Consider the following 20491-nt stretch of genomic DNA (forward strand, 5'->3'; position numbering starts at 1 on the left):
ATTATGCAGGGATTCACACTGTGCACAAAAACATACCACTCGATACCCTCATTAATTTCCGAGTACTTCGCCACTCGAGGCTAATTTTATTCGAGGCTTTCATTTTTTCCTTTCGACTTGCATCTTTTCCAGCCACAATTAACATTGGAGAAAGGGATTAAGCTCGCAGCCCTGCCCACAACGTTTTGAATTCAGAATTAAGTAGTATGCAGGACTGAACACTAGTCGTTGTTGTAGATTGTTATACATTTTTAGTGAAGTGCGAAAAGAGGTCGGGCCCTTATTATTCTCTTAGCTTCTATATACCTATATGGTTGTTGTTGTAGCCGGTGTCCATATATTAACATTACACTGTAGGAATCCTAATGGGCATTGTTGATGATTTTCTTCAACGCATGGTCTTCAGGGGTCTCGAGATCATCTAATACCTCTCTGGTCAACAATATATTGTGGGAGGGTATCGTGTACCAGGCAACCAAAGACTAACGCTGGTTTGTGTTGGATAGTTCTTCCTTGTATATATACACAGTTAATGATAATAGTTGCTCCATTGCCCAGCCCCGTCACTGAAGTGATATGCAGGCTAGGGTAATCATGCATCCTTGTATACACATGTGAACGTACACTCTCCGAAAACAAAATCAAGCATTGCCCCATTCGTATTGGTTTTTGAAGCTTAGTCTGGCTTATCTCTCCTACTCAAATCCCAGCCCTCCACCCTATATCGCGTTAGTTTAGTTACGTGACAGCACCGAGGGCAAATGTCGCTTGGATACTCACTGATTCACTTCGTGTCATTTTATAGCTTCTGGCACACCGCTGCATACTTGTCAATGTAGCTCGGTATGACTTTTTCCCAAAGATCGCCCTTCTCGAAGTATGCGAGCTGCTTGGCGCAGATTGGTTCCGCTACCAGTGGCATCAATTCACCAACCCTACCCATTACAACTGGCATGAGATTGCCTTTGAGGCAATTTCCAAATTTCGTGAGGGTTTCTGGATCCTGGCAGAGGTGGCCCTTGCCCAAGTTCTTCGCACACTTTTCATTCACCACTTTGAAAACATCCTCGGCTAGGTTTAGGACGATTTTGGTGTGCTGTGGCATGCCCATATCCTTCATGACCTTCGTAACCAGCGGTTTTATCACGTTTTTGCGTGCGAACCTTTCATAATGGGCAACGACTGGCTTGCACCCCTTGTCGCAGATTTCACTCTGGAATTTCTTGAAGATGATGTCTGGTTTGGTTCCAAGTGTATCCTTCATCTTCATACATGATGGACCGACGAAAGCATGGCTGAAGCTGGCAAAAAGCAAGAGCGACAAAAGAGATAGAAACGGTATTTGGAGGCGCATTTTGTGGGAGTGAAGCTGTTATCGAACGCAGATAATTTTGTATGTACAGCGGGGGAATTCACGAGCAATGGCCCTCATTATATAGACTTGAAAATAAAATAAACTAACTTGAAAATATGGACGCAAAAAGAAATATTGAATAAAGTGCCTATCACTCGAAACTATCGATGTATTATCGATCTTATTTTCAATTAGATGTCGATCTCTGATCTCCAAGATCCGGCCCTGACTAGGAAACGATCTTCCATGGATCCGCTAGGAGCTCAGCTTCCCTGCCTGCGTAATCTATTTGATTCATGGTTATTATCTAGGCCCTGCAGAAAGCTGATGAGAGAGAGTTCTCATATGACCGTGATTGCATGCGTTCTGGATTATGCGTAGGTACCAAAACTGAGGTACACACTTCTGACACGTTCTTACAGAGAGTGAGGCCTGGATCAATTATAAGCAAGATAGCACATGTAAGGAGGACCGGAGAGTGGGTAGATCATAACCAATTATGGAAAGCAACAAATCAATATCAGTCTATCGATGAGCTATTATAATGGCTGCCAATAGTGCTTAGTCGCACTGTTTACTCCACATAGGCTCAAGAGTGCCATTATTTACAAATAGCACAAAAAAAGACCTCACGAGTTGACAGACATTCCACCTGTTACGTATATTTTATAGAGAGTAATGGACCACACCCACAGTGAACTTAATTCGAATCTCTTCATAGTCCGTGCACCATGACTATCGATATACAAACGTCTTAGCGCGCCCTTGCCATGCCAGAAATTCTATTGTTGATTTCCCAAGACTTGTGCATAGCATACGGTCGTGCCGGTCCACGATCCAGCAACCAGCTAGTCTGCCACATGGACGGTGAACTGGGTTATGATAAGCCGGTGCCTTGTCCATCGTCTCCCCTGCGCAGCAATACCAGACATATTTAGGTTATCAGACCTCTTGTATAGCATGTTTGCTTAAATGGAACCCCAGCATTGTTGGCTGCACCCCAACTGTCTGAATCGTACCCTTACTTGCAGAACCCGAACCAGGATGATGCGATCGCATGCTTAGCTATGTCCAGTTCCTTAGATCATATTCCATTGTTATCTATATTCTGGCACCTTTTCCGTCTATCTGTAATAATGCTGATATATCATAGTCTCCGGATTGGCTTTGACTCAACTAGTTCTTTGGTACTGAAAGCTGAGTCCATATTTTAACGCATGATCACCTTCAGACCGTGTCCGATAGCCCACGAAAAGTTTTGAAGACATATGCCGGCCCCGCGTAAAAGGATGTCGGACTACATGGATGTTAGCCACAAATGGTGCAAAAATCGGATGGAAAAAGTAAATGACCGATACCTAGTTTCCAGCTAGCTAACGGAGGTCAAACACTACAAATGGCCGCCCTTTGCGCGTACTACCTGTGGCAACGCATCTGGAGTTCCTGTAAGATGGGTACTAACTGCTCTACAGCGACCTGTGGGTGGAGTAGCTGCTAAGGCCTTGTCTGTTAAAAATAGAAGCGATCCTTGGGTTGGGACACGTCACAATCATATCTCCGTGCGGAGAGTATGTGATCTGGAATCCTTTAGGTCACCACTAACAAGATCTGCTAATCAGATTTAGTTCTATACCTCTTATCGAGTCAGTAAAGGTGAGCCGATAGGACGACTGGTGCAGGGATTCCAATGCCGATCGATCCTTCGCTCGACAAGCAGTAGGCAGCAACTTATATGAGGCCGTACTATACGTGGAAACAAAGATCATGCCAGCACAGTCACAGTATTTATCCAAGTAAGAATCCTGGCATATCTACCTAAATAGCAGGTGACACTGTTCCTTAACGAAGTGTTGGGATTAAAAGGACCGTCAGACCTGCCCAGCCAAAGTGCTGATAAATACTGGATTTCGACGGTCATCCCCTGCTACTATAGCCAATCATCCAACTATTGCTTGGTCTCCATAATGCTCTGCGCCACATGCCAACAGTTATTCAAAAACCCAGAGTGGAAGGGTGTCCACCACGCGGACATCGAATCACTCAACAATGCTGCCCGAAGTGGGTGTCCACTCTGCCGTCCTCTGCAGCACATTGTAAAACAATGTCTAAGCACGAGGGATTTATTTCGGTATCCTTGGAGTTATCGTATTTACACAGAAGAAAACGAAGCACAAATATGTCTTGACATTGATTGGCCGCCAGGAGATTTTGTTGAACTCCAAGAAAATGAACCGGGGCCAATCTGCTATCCTATGCTAGCGATACCGAGTTCAAGTATCATGTTGAACTCGGCGATCCGCAACAGGAGTTCGTCTCTTCCACTCCACGAAGCGATCGCATCCGGTAGACGCTGGTTGGATGAGTGCTTAGACGGTCATGAGCTGTGTCCGAAAAATACTCAGCCTAGTTCTTACCCCGACCTTTTGCTTGAGCTAGACGGATCGACGGTGCGGGTGATCTCACCTGTAGAGAGAAAGATTTCTGGTCCTTACGTGGCACTGAGCTATTGCTGTCGGGATCCAAATTCGGACTTTCTCCGACTATCTGCCTCCAATAAAGAAGCATTTGAAAAGGGCATCTCCTGTTCCGAGCTTCCCACTGCTTTCCGCGAAGCAGTAGACCTTGTCCAAGGGATGTCCATCCAATATCTCTGGATTGACGCTTTGTGCAAGATCCCGCAATTTCAAAGCCACGAAGAACATAGTTCCGGATGGGCTGAGCTGGAAGTGATATACGCAAACTCCATATTCAACCTTGCTCTTGCAACGGTAGAAAACCCAACTGAAAGTTGCCTCGGTGGCTGGCCATCCCACGTTGGGCTACCATTTCAGGTGGAAACATGTGGATTGATTGGAGACGACGTTCGCACCGTTGTGCCTTACAGATACTATCCGAACTCACTTTATCACCAACCTCTTGGAAACCGCGCTGAAAGTATGCAGGAGCGCTTTTGGTCCCCACGCGTTCTCAGTATCGGCCTTGGAGAGCTCTTTTGGGACTGCACCCAGTTGCAAAATGCCAGCGAGTCTCTTCCACAGGGACCAGCCGCTATGGCGAGATGGACTAAGCTTAGACAAACAGTTATACCGCGAACTAGTGACAGAATGAAACTTGAAGAATTCTGGTGGCTTATGGTGGAAGAGTATAGCGATTGTGAATTGGCTCATCCAGAAACCCATAAATTAGCAGGGCTGTCATACATTGCCAATCAGCTGGCAATTGCACTGGATGATGTTTATATTGCAGGTCATTTCTGGAGGACGTTGTCTTATAGTCTGAACTGGCGGGTGGATCCCCAACTCGCTCCTGTTAGAGAGCGCAGCAGAAAACCACAGAGAATTGCAAACATGGTGAATAATAAGGTCGACGAACGGAAGCTGGAGGCACCCTCTTGGAGTTGGGCGTCAATGGATGGTACGGTGTACATCTCACGCCCATGGAATTTTGCTTCCTTGGCAGATGTTGAAGCATACACACTGGCGCCGGTTATGTCGGACAAGAATGTCAAGGGAGCTCGACCTGCAAGTCTTATAATTAGGACTTACTGTCGTGAAGTGCACTGGATCGACGGGAAGCCCATGATTCCACAAAACCTTTGGACTCCTGTTGAGAACTTCCATTGGTTTCGGGCCAAGTTGGATGATGAGCATGATACTCCGGCCAACGGCACCAGGCTTTTGCTTGCTGCGCTAACAGAGGACGACAGGATGTGTACATGGGAGGGCTTGGTTTTGCAGCAGCTGAAAGCTGAGGAGGACATTTATCAAAGAATAGGACATTTCCAGTTCCACAGAATTCCAGCGGAGGAACCCAGGGAGACATGGCAAGATGACTATAGGAGTATGTTGGATCAAAGAAGAGCTCTCACGCTGGTGTAGCTAGGCTGCAAAAGAAGGGAATGTTTTCATTTACATACATTGCGATATTGTGTTTGGTTCACTACATCAAAGATAGAATGCAACCTTGGATCTCTCATAGATCGCTATGTGAAGCACGAAAACTATACATGGGGTGCAATATGTACTGGTATAGAAAGCGACCTGATGAATACAAGGGTTACTTTGTATACTCTTGTGGTCTGAAATCCTTCGCGTCAGACCAGCACTTGCCGGGTAATCAATTCCCTCTCAAGATAGACAAGCAAGGGATTGATAAAGGGTTCCCTTGACGCGCCCGCGTGTCATGTCCACCAGAGAGGTCGAGACTTAAAGGGCTTCTAGTATTGGTCTATGACAAGCACCACACAGGAATGTGACACTAACTAACCCAGCAGTCCTTGTTTCAGAGCTTTCTGCAAGTTCCCACTTGCGTAGATTAGTAACTATGGATTAAGTGTTGTTTATATTCTGTGTTTATTCATCCCTGTATTGATGCCTCGTTAGTGGGGCGTCGCGTGGCGCCTGTTATCCCTTTTTTCTAGCTGTCTGTCCATCTCTCCCCTTCGTATTCCTCCTGTCAATATTAGTTCATGATACCTGCCCGGCGACATCATGGACAGTCTACATCGAGCGCGTCAAGCGAACAAGTCCGTGAGCGGGCGACGCTCAAAGCTGGTGGCAGTCTTTGTAGGAGGAACCAGTGGTATTGGCGAAGCAACAGCGAAACAGTTAGCGGCCATAATTGAATTTCCCACGATCTACCTTGTCGGTCGCAATGGGTCAGCTGGTTCTCGGATAACACAAGAGCTTACTACGTTGAATCCCCGTGGAACATTCGAATTCATCAAGTCAGACGTATCACTCCTTCGAGAAGTTGATACAACCTGTCAACATATCCAAAGAAAAGAGCGCATGGTGGACCTGTTATTCATGACACCGGGCCACCTAGCGACGCGGAAGAATGGTAAGAATACAATAGCCCGTCGTCTTGTTGTCCCATAATATCCTATGGCTGATATATCACAGATACAGTGGAAGGGCTTGACAACAACCACGTGCTCCGCTACTATGCGCGAATGCGATTTATCCACAACCTCCTCCCTCAACTAGAAGCAGCCGAGTTTCCCGCCAGAGTAGTCAGCGTGCTAGCGGCGGGAAGAGAGGGCGAAATTGACGAGAGCAACTTTGACCTACAGGTCTCCTTCTCTTTTGGCACTGCCGCGACATATGGTGCGACCATGAACTCACTAGCGATGGAATACCTGGCAGCTAAACACCCCTCCGTCACTTTCATTCACACGTTTCCTGGTGTTGTACAAACACCATTGATGAAGTCCAGCTTTGGATACATACTAGGGTCGGTGATAGGCCTTGTAGCCAAGCTGATGTCGATATCGGAGAAGGAGAGCGGGGAGCGCAATGTCTTCATCGCTACATCTACTGCTTACCCGCCCGCAACACGCGCCGGAGAACGGTCGGTTGATGGCGTCGGGGTCGCAGTAGCATCGACAGGAAAACTCGGTTGTGGCTCGTATCTCCTTGATTATGATGGCAAAGACGTGACGAATCAGACATTGATGAGGAGCTATCGCGAGAGGGAGTACTTGACAAAGCTGTGGGATCATACACTAGACATATTTCAGAGGGTTCTTGGATCAAATACATGACTATTTGGACCAACCTGGTGACTACAACTGGAGAAGGTGTTTTCAATCACTCACAGCTTCCCACTGGAAACCTCAATAAGCAGTTCCTTACCCTAGCCTGCACAGGATCTGCGTTTACATGGATCTTTGTATTCTAATTAAAACACTAAGAACCTCTGTACAGCGTCTTTGATCTAGTCATTCACTACACTTGTTCGAATGTGGTGACATACGACATCATGTTGTTTTCCTTTACCCATATATAACACTCATACTGTAAACCCTGCCCAGGAGGGCTGGTTTTACCATAGCTGCGGTAATGTCGGGCAAAAGCTGTTGCCCAGCCCTGGAGCAATACTCGCCAGAAGCATTTGTCGGCGGTCTCAGTGAACGAAGCACCAGCCACGTTGATGTGTGCCATCCAGCGACAGGACCTTGACTTAACAGAAAACAAGTCTAGATAATCCCATTATCTTTCCCATAGCCTTGATCACTGAGATGCTCCCCTCTTCTTCGCACCGTTTTCCAACCGCGCTATCTCCACAATGGCCCTCTCGTGACTTCCGCGCCCTACCTCTCCTGCCTCATCCTTGGCAATGACTTCAGACTCATAAAGCTTTCCCCTTTGACCAATGTACCTTGCCTCGGCGGTCACCTTAGCCCCAGCAGGTGTAGGCGCTGAGTGTGTAATATTGATGCTAGTACCAACGGACAGCTGACCAGGGCTGAGCAACGGTTGAAGCACCCGAGCAGCGGCGATTTCCATGAACGCTACCATGCGGGAGGCTGTGAGAACTCGTGGGAATTTGTCAATTTTTGCGTTGCTTGATATGGCACTTGCAAGATCAGATGGCTGAACAATCAAATCGTACGTGCGAGTAGTGTTGAGTTCGAGTGAGTTGTTGGTGCTTGTGGACATTTTGGCGTAGACGGATGCTTTTGATGTGTTTCGAGGGACAGTTGTGCGAGATGTTAAACGGGTAGATGCTCGGATCGCTGAGAACATTGTATTTGCATTGAAACTGCAAGTGGACAGAGGGTATCGTTGTCCATTCTTAAGTCGTTCACCGAAAGTAGGGCTTTTGTTCAATATACTTCGGCATACTGGCCGAACAGCGGTAGTCAGCATATTGCCCGGTCGATCTTCCGAGAATCGGCAGATATTTGAAATGAAGGGTTCGACATTTGTTTGCTTGTAATGTGGTGAACCAATCCCGAGTTTGCTTACGAAGGGCATTTGTCATTGCTTTGATTTGTCTATCAGGAAGGCACAGAGATCATACAGTTTGGATAGTGCTGCTATACTCATCCCAGCCTTTGTTACCCTCGCTTATTCATGCCCTGGATGAATTACACTTTAGTTCCCCCAACTCATCATTCCCCTCAATTTGACCGCTAATTTGCTGCACACTCCGAGGCCAGCTCTTGGACCAAATACTATTATCACCAAGTTAGATTTACTGTTCAACATGGGTCACACCAAGGCAGGTAGCTCTGCGATCACTGCAGAAAATGTCCACGAGCTCTTTCCAGAAGTCGAAGCGCTATCCGCGGTGTCGCCAGTGACATGCGGCGTATCAGCAGCTGAAAGCGGAGACTTTGAAGGCTACGACGAAGAGCAAGTACGGTTGATGGATGAAGTCTGCATCGTTCTAGATGTAGACGACGAGCCAATTAGCCGGGCCAGCAAAAGAGTGTGTAAGTGCACCCTGTGAAGTACTCTTCAACGTCAGTATCCAGAGTCTTAACTACCTTCTAGGCCACCTCATGACGAACATCGATAGAGGACTTCTCCACCGCGCATTTTCCTGTTTTGTATTTGATTCCCAAAGGCGGCTATTATTGCAACAGCCTGCCGATAAGAAGGTCTCATTTCCATGATATGGACCAACACCTGCTGCTCCCATCCCCTTGATGTACAGGCGAGAGAGGCATGGATCTTGAGAGTGCAATATTGGGAGCAAAGAGGGCGGCGCGAAGGAAACTGAAGCAGGAACTGGGCATTAAGCCTGAGCAAGTCCCACTTGAGGACTTCCATTTCTTGACCCGTGTGCATTACAAGGCTCCAAGTGATGGGAAGTGGGGTGAGCATGAGAGTCAGTACTATGGCTTACCCTCTCTATAAGGGACATGCTTATTAACGACTTATAGTGGACTATATCCTCTTCATTCAAGCAGATGTTGACCTTGCGGTTAATCGAAACGAGGCGCAAGACTTTCGCTGGTTCTCCCCTGAGGACCTCAAGAACATGTTTGCCACGCCAGGTCTACAATATACTGCGTGGTTCAAATTAATATGTGAGTCGTTACTATTCAAGTGGTGGGCGGACTTGGGAACGCCAGAGTTTCAGAGAAATACCAATGAGACGATAATCCGGCGGATGTGAGATTGCTCTTTAGCCGGCCAAGTGGTTCCGTATATGTATATTGGGGTCAAAAGCGCATGGAATAGTTTGAGTTTATGTCTCACCATCTTCCCGATTCTCAGGTCATCACTACCTTATATGGAGTAGAGTTCTCCTAAGATGCGACGATGATTGGGGAATAAGATTAAGCCGGTGCTTTTCTGAGAAGATACCCAATACCACGAGGTCGTAGTAAGGGCATTTTCTGATAGTAGGGTTTATACGTGCGAGAGAAAGCACGTGGCTTGCTATAATCAAATGTACTGTAGATACTTTTGTCATGACAGTTTTTCCATTGATTTTCCTCCGATTATCGGCCTTTTGGCATTCTACCGATTCTCATCACGATGTCAGGACAGCTCTACGGAAATCTTCCGGATGAAAGGCGACTACTGGCAATAATGTATATCTCATACTTGGAAGATGAATAGCAGGACAGTGGCGGTTCAATGTCACATGCGTCCTTCATCTATTCCATTGATGCTGGTCTCTGTCCTGTCGACCTATCTCAAGGAGGACAAGAAAGTCATGTACTCTAGTAAGGTCGTGTGATATTATCATCAGTGACCCAACGAACAACCCAAGTTGACCATGTACTTTTAGTTATCTATATAGCATGAATTAACTGACTTGATGCGCGTATGTCTCACAAAGTGCAAACCAGATTTAATGTTCATTGAAGCTGAAAGTACTCTAGATCTAGTTAGCTTCCAAGTAGACTCAAACAAGCTCAATGTAGATTATGGCATACCTCTTCTATCGCATCATTGGCGTCGTCAATTAGTGCACCTCGCTCATCCATGAGGGCCTCTCTCACTTCTACAGCCTCCTCCCAGCTAAGTGGAAAGTCTCTGACTTCATCGGTAATCATATTAAACAGTTCCAAAGGCAAGCTTCGAAGCGGAGGCACCTTTCGAACTTCTTCTGTCCACCAGTCCTTGCGCTGCGGAGGCACGTTCGCGGTGGAGAGTATGCGTATATACGGATCCACCAAGAACATGGCGAGAATCTTCCGATGGCCAGACTTTGTGGCATCGGCCAGTTTGAACGACTGAACTCGATGCTGTAGAGCATTTGGAAAAGCGAGTAATCGGCCGGGTTTGGTCAAGACACTGCCAAGCATTTGTACTGCAACATTATCGTTTTCAATTCCGTAGAAGTATTCTGTGGATGCGTATTCATTCTGCAAGAGGTTCCATCAATTTATAGTTTGATATGGGTTTTGGAAGGTGGTCCCATACCTGAGGAACGCGATACATGAAATCATCCGCGTCCAGAGCTTGCCGAAACTCGAGATGGCTAGGTGTAATATTTTCCTCATCATAATAATAGAGAGCTGTGGCGACGATGTGTTCGTTCATCGCCCCTTCGATATGCCACGTACCGCCCTCGTACTCTGGCTTTTCCGGGGTCAGGTGGATATTCGCGAGCTTGAAGATAACTTGCAGCCCAGAGGTAGCAAATTGTGCTTGTAGATTGACGGCGCGGTGTTCGGAATCCTCTTCCCATTGTCGGCGAGATCGAAATGGATCGGGTTCTTTCTCAACGAAGACTCGATTTTCCCGGACCCATTCATCAAAGCTATATATCGCGCTGATATCGTCATCTTCATAGGCCTCTTGGTAGGTATAAGGCCGGACCTTCTCGGGTGAATCTACTTCATCCTCATCTGGAGTGAAGGTAAGTCCATCGGGAATAAAGAAGTCATCGTTTTCGTCTTGTCCTCTCCGGTATATGATCCTCAGCCGAATGTGATCCCAGGAAAGACATTCATTCCAAAGGGGGATTGCAGCTGCTACAAACCTCTCTAGGGTTCCATAGAGCTCCTTATGCTGCCTGGGCTGCAGGTTGTTGATATAACTGACAATCCTGGGGGTACCATCTTTGTCAAATTCAACATTGGATGGGAGCCATTGGAAGTTTCCCCACTGCGGCAGTGAGGTATTCTTATACGGGACTACTTTCCCGTACTCGTACAAGTCAGGGACAACTAGTTCACCCTCTCCAGTTAGGCGGGCACAATCATCGAGAGGCACAGTCCCATAAGGCAACGCGCGAGACCGTCCATGAATTAAAGGAAACAGCGATGGGTGAAGCAAATCCAACACCGTTTGATCTGACCCTGGATGCCAATCTTTCAAATTCTCCGGGACATCCTCCAAGACACGCACATTGCTGCGTAGTGACTCAGCCAAGATTGGCGTAACTGCTGTATCGGACTTGACGATGGCAGTCTCACTGTCATAGACAGACACCATCTGAGAGTCTTTGAAGTACGCAGCTTTGTCGCGAAGTTCTTCGATACACTGTATATCATTAGACAGACTTCACAGTCAGGGAACGGCAGCCAAGCAAAACTCACATAGTCAAACATAGCAGTGGATAGATAGTCATCATTAAGCTCTTCGCTGTGGACACACGCTTCACTCCGCCATTTGCCCACAATGTCTTCGTCAAAGACCTTCCTCGCCCATTCTGGCTTATCAGTGATCTTGTTGATAAAGTCCAACATTCGGCGCTCCCTCACAGAGACACCATCACTATAGCAATTGTCGCACAATGCATGAGGGAATCGTAGCCGTTGGCCTTTGGAGGGGCCTTCTTTTTCAATCAGGGGTAAATCATCGTTCAGGGGTTTGCCGAAGCCGGGAAGTACGACCCGGTCCTGTTCCATGGCGTTGGCTAGCAAGATTATATTTTCTTAGGGGGTTGTATGGAGAATTCAATTCCGATCTCCGATTGAGATCGCTAAAATTAATGTGGTGATTTGGCTCGTTTCCTCGTAGGCAACAGGGGTTGGTGCCTGAGGTTAGTCATCCTGGGACCTCGTATTCTCTAATTAGTTGATGCCGATCATTTGGGGCTCTTGCAGCATGTTTACAGTTTTACAATTTAAGGCATTGGGAAATAAAGAAACAAACCCAGTAACAGTAACAACAGAAATTACGAAAATAGACATGAATTTGAACCCATCTCCGCTGCCGGATATAGCCATGTACAAGTTCTTGGCTTTGGGGTAGAAAGAGGTGCAGAAACTGACATCTTTGTTATCACTAACCATTGAGAATATCAATTAGCCACCGGTACTATTGGTAACAAGGGGAACGAGATCGGTAATAGGAATCAGAGGGGAAGGATACGGAGGTACGCCTCTATAATTGTTCTCTTTGACTAAAGAGCAAGAGGTATAAAGCGAAGGATATAGAAAGTATCATGATTTTCGATTATCAGATATTCAACCAGTCCTTGATTCAGTAACTAACTCAAACTCAATAATATCCAGAGATAGTAGTTAGCCCTGCCTTCATGTCCCCATCACAGTATCACCCTTGCGTTTCCAGCTCTTGAACCAAGCGCCAACAAGCTCAATTTCCAAGTCATCCGAATAGCTTAAACGTAGGTAATGGTAACCTCGGAGTCGCTGTCAATGGTCACATCGGTCACAACCTTGTTGTTCTGGGTGATTTCGATGATGGTAGCATCAGTCAGACCGACAGTCTGACCACCAGCAGCCTTTGCTTCGGCACCAGTGAAGGTAACGGTGCCAAAGTCAACCAGGTCAACCAAAGAGCCATTTTCCTCGTAATCTAATATATTACGTTAGCGGGTGACGCCGAGTTCATGGAATAGAATTGTATCCAGAGTACTTAATGCTTACCTTCGACGATCCACTCAGCATTGATACCGCCAAGGGGCGAGGAAGAACTGAGTTCTTTGGTGACCTTCTGGCCAGTGCTTTGGTTCTCGATGATGGCAATTCCACTGGTGGAGGAGTACGACTCGACGATGGCAACAATCACATCGCCCGCTGAGATGTCGATGCCGGTGAAGTCATAAGCATAGTCGGGCAGCCACTCGTACCAAGCATCGAAGGAGGCCTGGCCATTTGTCACAGTAAAGTCGACACCGGTCTGGAGGATGGCCTCGCTGTAGGTGTCTCCATCAATACCCACCCACGCCGAAGCAGAAGAACTGCCGGATCCACCAGTAGGCTCAGGGACCGTGAAGGTACCGGTTACTGCGGTGTAGGTAGCAGAAGCAGAGGGAGGGTTCTCCAGGACAGCGCCGGACCAGTTGGAACTGTACTCAACATTCGTCTTGTTGGTCACGCCTGCTGGCTTCTGGACAGTCTGGAGGGGACGAGAACCCCGAGCACCAGCTGCACGAGCTTTGACACGAGCTGCGAGGCCGCGTTCAGGGGCAGCGAGGGCGCTGCCGGCAAGGATTGCAGTAGCAATAGCAGTAGTGAACTTCATCTTGATTAATCGCGGATTGTTGTTTGACTGTGGGTGTCCGAAGGAACTGTAGAGGCCAGAGAGCTGTGTTGATTGGGATGATGAAAAGTATTCAGGACGTCAATGGAGGTATTTATAGCTTTCGTGCTTCATAACCTGTCTTCATATCTTGACTATGTCTAGATCACACCATGCAGTACCATTCTCCGAGTAGATTGCAACATGCTAGCAATATCGATGTGCGATCTACCATTGTACAGAAAATTAGAACAGACCAGCGCAAGATGGCAAGTTGCATCGGATTCCGACGGCTGAATTTGAGACTTTAATTGACTTTCTCGGTAATGGAGTTTAGTATGAAGCTATGTTTCTTAGTTGCCATTAGCGGGCTCGGGATATTCGGCATGTCATGGGCAAACACTGTCCCCGGCGATATAATACATTCTTTTATTATTTCTCTCTCTTCTACGGCATTTTCATAATGCTCGATAGCAAGGGAATCTGTAAGGAGCCTATTGCGTGCATTACAGAAGCTCGTCGCTGTATAATTGAAATACTATGCGCAGACTCAGGGGGATCATTGGACATCCGCTTTGACCACAAGATAATTCTCCCGATTGCAGCCACTGGTGCAGGTCTGCACAATACATGCTAAAATAGTAAGTTAATGGCGCTTGTGATCTCATTTGCTACGTCCAATGTCACCACGCCTACAGCAAGGCTAGTGGCCGGAATGGCTGAGGAGAGATAAGAATGAATTATTCTTGCTTAAGCCTTCAGTCCGGTGGGGCAGGGGAACTTGGCACTCTCATTAGTAGTGCTTGTTTACACTGGTTATAACCAAGACCCGCACTAATGCATGATTCAGGGCCGTGCAAGAGTTTTCGGCAAAAGTATTGTGACGATGCTTACATTTGCTGCACGGAAATACCGGATGCCGAACAGATAGTAATCTTCATATCATCACCGATGGCTCGAATCACGACTTAGCCTGACCTCTCATCTTGCTATCCATGCCCCACTCCCTCCATATATTAATATCAGTTCATTAATTGACCCCTCCTTAGTATCGGTCCGACCCGACTAACAAATAATCCCCCTCTCTTGCGAACCAATAACCCTGGGTCTGATAGATTGTGGCATATCATGGTCTGTTGGTCTAGCCCTTCGTCCTTCCTTCTCTCGTTGCACGTACCTACTCGCTTAGATACTTTTCTGTCCTCTTTCCTGTGGCTTCTGATATCTTTTGAAAACTTCAGGTATGCTCGGATTGGTGGAGTAGCCGTCATTATTGCTCGTGGTCTCAATATAACTATTGCGAACGTTTAATTCGCGGCAATTCTTCGTCTTTCTCATGCAAATCTCTCTTCTTTGGTTCAGACTAACTCCTTCGGCTCTTATCATCCCAGTCTAGTTTACCTCCTTCTTCCTAGCTCTAGACATCTTCTATTGGTTATCGGCTCAGATTTAGGCAGCATCTATTGGAGCCTATTATGCAACTATAATCTGTCCTTCTATATTGATACTAAAGACACTATAATCTCTCCTGGCATAGAACGGTAGGATCGTCCGTCGGTCCCCGCGAACACTATTTCTTCCCCTCTCTATCTCACTTCTCATGCTTTCTACCCGCGGCTTCCGGCGAGCGAGGGGACTATGATTGAGTATAAACGGGGGACGGTGGTTAAAATGACAGTATGGCGACAATGGCTGAGGGGAAAGGGATATAGCGTCGCCTATCTCGTCAGAAAGAAATATACGGCTCTTCTCTGGTCGGTTGGTGTGATGATATTTAAAACTAACATGTCTAAAGGGCTTATCTGCATCTGCATATAGATTCATTCGCGTAGAATTTAATAGGCATTCATATACATACCTATCATAAACCTACCGAGAGCATAATATACCTGAAAGTTTGTGCATGTGGTTCTGTGTTGTCTGATCTCCCTTTTCGTATACCTCAATCTGTCGATGGCGCGATACACTAATCACCTTTCCTCTAATTTCTTTTTCATATTTTCTTTTTCGGAGTATGGTTGTTCAAAGACTTTACCTATGCTAATAACAGCCTCTGACTTAATCTCCAATGATAGTTAAGTATCCTCATTGAGATCATTGTCGGTTATATTTATAGTGATACTCTTCCTCTACACTCTTATTATGAATAGGCTTGTGAAAGGTATGAAAATAGCAACAAGGACAACTATATTATCGCTTTGCCGGTAGTGCGGTTTACATATAGGGCAAGACCTCCTAGCCACAGCTACAACGTTGATTCGGAGGACCAACGCGTTGAATATATTCAACCCCGACGTACCGTGCATGTCATAATCGACACCCCTAGGAAGGGCGATACCATGATTAAACGTGGTATGCAGCTGCCTCGTCTCCTACAAGATCTCCCACATTACTGACCAACCTAGCCAGTTCTTCATTCAAGGGACCCGCGTCAACCGCATCCAAGTTTTGAACCAACTGTGACAGACTCGACGCGCCGATAAGCACAGCATCCCCATGTTCACGGCTCAGTGCCGAGTGGTAGATCGTCCATCGCAATGCCAGTGCATGTCCACTTACTCCAGCTGCTGCACCTGCATCAGCTACGGTCTGGGCTGCTGCAATTACTGCCGGTTTGTAATAAGCGTCATGATAGATCTTTCCTGATGCAGTCTAGACAACATCATACATATGTCAGTAGTAGCTACTAGTATGGCATTAAGGTAGACTTACACTGTCGTCCCATCGCGATCCAGCGAGTTGACTCGGGTCCTGCGAGAGCCTTCCTGTGAATAGGCCCACTGCAGCTGGACTATATTGCAAGACATGAAATTAGTGCTTCCATTAGGCACCCCCATTGATAGAGAAGGCAGCTCGTACCTATATGCATAGAAGCTAATCCCATGCCGTCTGAGTACAGGAAACAACTGCGTTTCTCCAGATCGGATGATAGGATTGTATCGGCCTTGATACACACTAGGCTTGACAAAGCCGTGCTTCTCACAAATCGACACGATCTCCTCCACCTCATCTGCGGTGTAGTTACTAATGCCAAAGCGGGCAAACTTTCCTTTGCGGTACTCGGCATCCATGGCTCGGCAAGTCTCTTCGAACGGAGTATGGCGGTCCGGTGCATGCAGGTACATGATGTCCACCTTATCCGTCTTCAATGCTTCGAGAGACTGGGCCACACTCTGCTGGATTCCTTCCGCAGTGTGAGTACCAGGTGCCCAAGAATTGACCTTAGTCGACAGGTTAGCCCAGGTAGGAACTCCTAACTCGCCAAGAAGTCTTTCTGCTGCGCCGGGAGAGCCCACGGGATATGCGCGAGCCGTGTCCACATCGGTCACATTTCTAGCTTGGAGGGTGACAATGATCGGGGCTGCTGTTTCCACATCTTGAATCTTGGCCAGTGGTGATCCGGTTCCAAAGGCTGCGGTGCCAAAAATGATATGGAGGCGCTCGTGTGAAGTCATTGGTAATGGAAGTTATGAGGGCTTAATCGAGACTGTGAGTCCAAGTTTATAGAACGCCGAAGACAAGACGAACCTAGCCATCACTTATGTATTATGCAAGTGACAGTGTCACGTTCCATCCTGTTGGCCGTCTCACCATCTGACTCGACTAGCGTCACTCTTTACATTCACCAATGGACAGGGTACCGTGGGTTATGTGCAGTACTTAACACAGTCATCTCACGTACGGATCGGGAGTTACCATCCCCCGGATCGGGCTCGGACGGGTCTCACTCTCCTATGGGAAGCTCCATTTGCCGAACACGAGGTCTATTGGAATTCTTTTTGCGGTTCGAATCTAAAGATGCTAGAAGAGAAAGGTTGAACACAGCATTTGATCATGATTATATGCCCTGTAGCACTTATCAGCATCTCAGTTTCCTACATCGGTGTAGCCACCGTCTATTCGTAGAACTTCTCTGTACCTCACTCTCGAGGAGATTGCCTTTTTGTTGCTATTATTCTCACGTATCAGCACAAAGCGGAACATCAATGCTCTAGCGGAGTAGACGTGAAAAAGGCTGGGTAGTTGATATGGTATGTTAAGACTCGGGTGAATAGGACAACATCAATGATGTTTAACCAGTGCCAGAGTCATCCAAAGGTACCATTGAGATCAGGATAGGTAGTAAGCCAGTAAGCTGTCGATGACCTACTCCTTACATATAGCCCGCGACCCCGTTGCGAAAAGGTGCGATGATGCCGTTTCTCCCACAGATATGCCGGCTATCCTGACAAAGGGAAGGCATGGATGTTCCAACATATATTTTTCGTCGCATAATGACCCGATGTAAGCCTTGGCCCGCTATGCCAAGCTTACAGGGACTAGGATATGTTGCTACTTGGTGTCTGATATTGCTCAAGGAAGTCTGTAGGACTTGGATGTCCACGTCAGTCCATCGGAAGGTATCGGTCTAGACCATACCGAAGCTACATATCTCATATCCGGACATGGGGTAGTTGACCTAACTATCTCCTCGGACTACATTTCCGCACTCTCTCTGAAATTATTACCATAGGAGTGCACTCCGGCTCCAGGGATGAGCGTTCTTTTCACTCTCATGTCTCAGTCATTCCGATGTGGCAGGGAGATACAGCTTGTTGTTGAAACATAAGGGGTGGCATGCCCTTTGATCCGTACTGGTATTCATTGCCACAAGACTTGTCGAGAACGTTGCCTTTGTTGCAGTTCTGTACACGATGAGGAAGATACTGGATGCTCTTGGCCCTTGTCTGAAACTGCCCGAGAATTCTTAAGCGGATATCTCCTACAATAATAGCCCAAGTGCAGGTGTCGATTTTACATGCATTGTCACCATAAACCATGACAGCATGGTATCATCCAAGTGGGGGTAGACCACTTGACAAGGAAGATTCTCCTTGTGCATCAATAGTCTCGCTGCATATGCGAAACCTGCCAAAGCAAACAGGTTGAGGACTGCATATCCTCAGTAGTATACCACTAGTTTGATAGGTCACGGTCGATCTGTTATATAAGAGGAATACCCGAAAAGGCAATGCGGGGTATACACGTGACTCCCTGGTTCCGCCTTCTTTATCGGAAGCAGGCTATTGGCGGGCCAGCTCGCTTGCTGTTACATAATATCCGCTGCCAATCATGGGCCGGGTTAACCCCGATCCGGAGTAGCCCCTCCGATAACATATCGTTTGCCCCAGTCAGATGACTCAACCCCCGTGACTCAATGGATTGTCGCTTTTGTTGAATTAAATTTAATTGATCGTCGACCACAACTTCTTTTCTTTTACTCCCAATTCAAAGAGCAAAAAACTCCCCGATCCCTCACCTTCCACCACCTCTCTACCCTTCCCTTAACTACTCTTCCTTCATTCACAATGGCTACCGAGAAGCCCCGTGTCTGTCTTGCCTACTCTGGTATACTAATCCCTCAATGGTAAAACAATTGACCCGAAGATTATGTCGCTAACACCGACGGATTTTGAACAGGCGGTCTGGATACCAGCTGCATTCTTCGCTGGTTGATCGGTATAGCTCTCCAATTTCCTTCCGTTCGCCCAATGGCTGCTAACAATGAGCAACAGAGGAGGGCTACGAGGTTGTCTGCTTCCTCGGCAATGTCGGCCAGGAGGAAGACTGGGCCGCTGTTGAGGAGAAGGCCCTCAAGATCGGTGCCAAGAAGATGGTGATTGAGGATCTGCGCCGGGAGTTCGTCGAGGAGCTCTGCTTCCCTGCCATCCGTAAGCTGACCAGGATGCCTTGAGTAGGCATGAGCCGTGTAATGACGTGTGATACAGAGTGCAATGCCATCTATGAGGGTCGCTACCTCCTGGGAACCAGCTTGGCTCGTCCCGTTATCGCCCGCGCCCAGATGCGTGTCGCTCAGCGTGAAGGCTGCCAGTTTGTCAGCCACGGTGCTACCGGCAAGGGTAACGACCAGGTCCGTTTCGAACTGGCTTTCTATGCCATCCAGCCCTCCATCAAGATCATCGCCCCTTGGCGTGATCCCAAGTTCTTCAAGCGTTTCGCTGGCCGTAACGATCTCCTCGACTATGCCGCCCAGACCGGCATCCCTGTTACCTCCACTAAGGCCAAGCCCTGGTCCATGGACGCCAACTCCGCCCACTGCAGTTACGAGGCCGGTGTTCTGGAGGACCCCAACCACACCCCTCCCGCTGACATGTGGACCATGACCGCCGACCCTCTGAACGCCCCTAACGAGCCTGCCGACATCACCATCCAGTTCGAGCAGGGTATCCCCACTAAGCTCGTCACTCCCGAGAAGACATACACCGACTCCGTTGAGCTCTTCAACGCTCTCAACAAGCTCGGCTACACCCACGGTGTTGGCCGTATTGATATTGTCGAGAACCGCTTCATCGGTCTCAAGAGCCGTGGCTGCTATGACTGTACGCATTATCCTAGTTCACCCGTCACACACTATCCTGTAGCTAACCATGTTCTAGCCCCTGCTATGACCATCCTCCGCGCCGCCCATCTCGACCTCGAGGGTCTCGTCCTGGACGGCCAGGTCCGCTCTCTCCGTGATCAGTTCGTCACCCACAACTGGTCCATCCTCCTCTACAATGGCTACTACTTCAGCCCCGAGCGTGAGTTCATCGAGAACAGTCTGAAGTTCAGTCAGAAGCGCGTCAACGGTGAGGTCCGTGTGCGCCTCTACAAGGGTAGCCCTTACATCCTTGGTCGCTCCAGCAGCACCGAGAAGCTGTACGATGCCGAGGAGGCTTCCATGGACTCCCTCGAGGACTTCGAGCCTACCGACACCACCGGTTTCATTGCCATCAGCTCCATCCGGTATGTTGCTCCCCCTACTCCACCCACAGTTCTTCCACGCTAACCTGGACACTAGTCTCAAGAAGTACGGTCTGCAGAAGGCTGAGGAGGGCGAGAACCTCAGCCGGGCTTAGATTCCCCCTTCCACGCTTGGATATTCTTTGTTTCCTTTCAACTGAAAAGTGATGTC

General features: G+C 47.7%; 9 protein-coding genes across 9 annotated transcripts; 4 read left to right on the top strand and 5 right to left on the bottom strand.

Moving 5' to 3' along the window:
• Positions 1–799: 799 nt before the first annotated feature.
• On the bottom strand, positions 800–1354 carry AO090023000386 (uncharacterized protein; the record flags this gene model as incomplete). The annotated part of the gene is made up of 1 exon (XM_001820888.1): positions 800–1354. The coding sequence occupies one exon, from the start codon at positions 1352–1354 to the stop codon at positions 800–802; it is 555 nt and encodes a 184-aa protein (XP_001820940.1).
• A 1964-nt stretch (positions 1355–3318) lies between these two features.
• AO090023000387 (uncharacterized protein) lies at positions 3319–5232 on the top strand (the record flags this gene model as incomplete). The annotated part of the gene is made up of 1 exon (XM_001820889.3): positions 3319–5232. One exon carries the CDS (start codon positions 3319–3321, stop codon positions 5230–5232), a length of 1914 nt encoding a protein of 637 aa, XP_001820941.3.
• Positions 5233–5844: 612 nt separating this feature from the next.
• On the top strand, positions 5845–6899 carry AO090023000388 (uncharacterized protein; the record flags this gene model as incomplete). The annotated part of the gene is made up of 2 exons (XM_001820890.1): positions 5845–6196; positions 6259–6899. The coding sequence occupies 2 exons, from the start codon at positions 5845–5847 to the stop codon at positions 6897–6899; spliced, it is 993 nt and encodes a 330-aa protein (XP_001820942.1).
• A 469-nt stretch (positions 6900–7368) lies between these two features.
• On the bottom strand, positions 7369–8115 carry AO090023000390 (thioesterase family protein; the record flags this gene model as incomplete). Its single annotated transcript, XM_001820891.3, has 1 exon — positions 7369–8115. The coding sequence occupies one exon, from the start codon at positions 8113–8115 to the stop codon at positions 7369–7371; it is 747 nt and encodes a 248-aa protein (XP_001820943.3).
• A 232-nt stretch (positions 8116–8347) lies between these two features.
• AO090023000391 (uncharacterized protein) lies at positions 8348–9265 on the top strand (the record flags this gene model as incomplete). The annotated part of the gene is made up of 5 exons (XM_023235574.1): positions 8348–8576; positions 8638–8688; positions 8745–8824; positions 8872–8974; positions 9030–9265. 5 exons carry the CDS (start codon positions 8348–8350, stop codon positions 9263–9265), a joined length of 699 nt encoding a protein of 232 aa, XP_023090582.1.
• Positions 9266–9976: 711 nt separating this feature from the next.
• Positions 9977–11957, bottom strand: AO090023000392 (DUF4246 domain-containing protein; the record flags this gene model as incomplete). The annotated part of the gene is made up of 4 exons (XM_023235575.1): positions 9977–9982; positions 10035–10466; positions 10525–11549; positions 11615–11957. The coding sequence occupies 4 exons, from the start codon at positions 11955–11957 to the stop codon at positions 9977–9979; spliced, it is 1806 nt and encodes a 601-aa protein (XP_023090583.1).
• Positions 11958–12673: 716 nt separating this feature from the next.
• Positions 12674–13539, bottom strand: AO090023000393 (A4/G1 family peptidase; the record flags this gene model as incomplete). The annotated part of the gene is made up of 2 exons (XM_001820894.1): positions 12674–12870; positions 12942–13539. The coding sequence occupies 2 exons, from the start codon at positions 13537–13539 to the stop codon at positions 12674–12676; spliced, it is 795 nt and encodes a 264-aa protein (XP_001820946.1).
• A 2340-nt stretch (positions 13540–15879) lies between these two features.
• Positions 15880–16991, bottom strand: AO090023000394 (aldo/keto reductase family protein; the record flags this gene model as incomplete). The annotated part of the gene is made up of 3 exons (XM_023235576.1): positions 15880–16188; positions 16249–16327; positions 16396–16991. The coding sequence occupies 3 exons, from the start codon at positions 16989–16991 to the stop codon at positions 15880–15882; spliced, it is 984 nt and encodes a 327-aa protein (XP_023090584.1).
• Positions 16992–18884: 1893 nt separating this feature from the next.
• AO090023000395 (argininosuccinate synthase) lies at positions 18885–20435 on the top strand (the record flags this gene model as incomplete). The annotated part of the gene is made up of 6 exons (XM_001820896.3): positions 18885–18924; positions 18997–19035; positions 19092–19247; positions 19305–19916; positions 19974–20322; positions 20378–20435. 6 exons carry the CDS (start codon positions 18885–18887, stop codon positions 20433–20435), a joined length of 1254 nt encoding a protein of 417 aa, XP_001820948.1.
• Between the last annotated feature and the right edge of the window lie 56 nt (positions 20436–20491).

The sequence above is a fragment of the Aspergillus oryzae genome, chromosome 3 (genome assembly GCF_000184455.2).
Source record: "Aspergillus oryzae RIB40 DNA, chromosome 3".
Taxonomy (NCBI): domain Eukaryota; kingdom Fungi; phylum Ascomycota; class Eurotiomycetes; order Eurotiales; family Aspergillaceae; genus Aspergillus; species Aspergillus oryzae.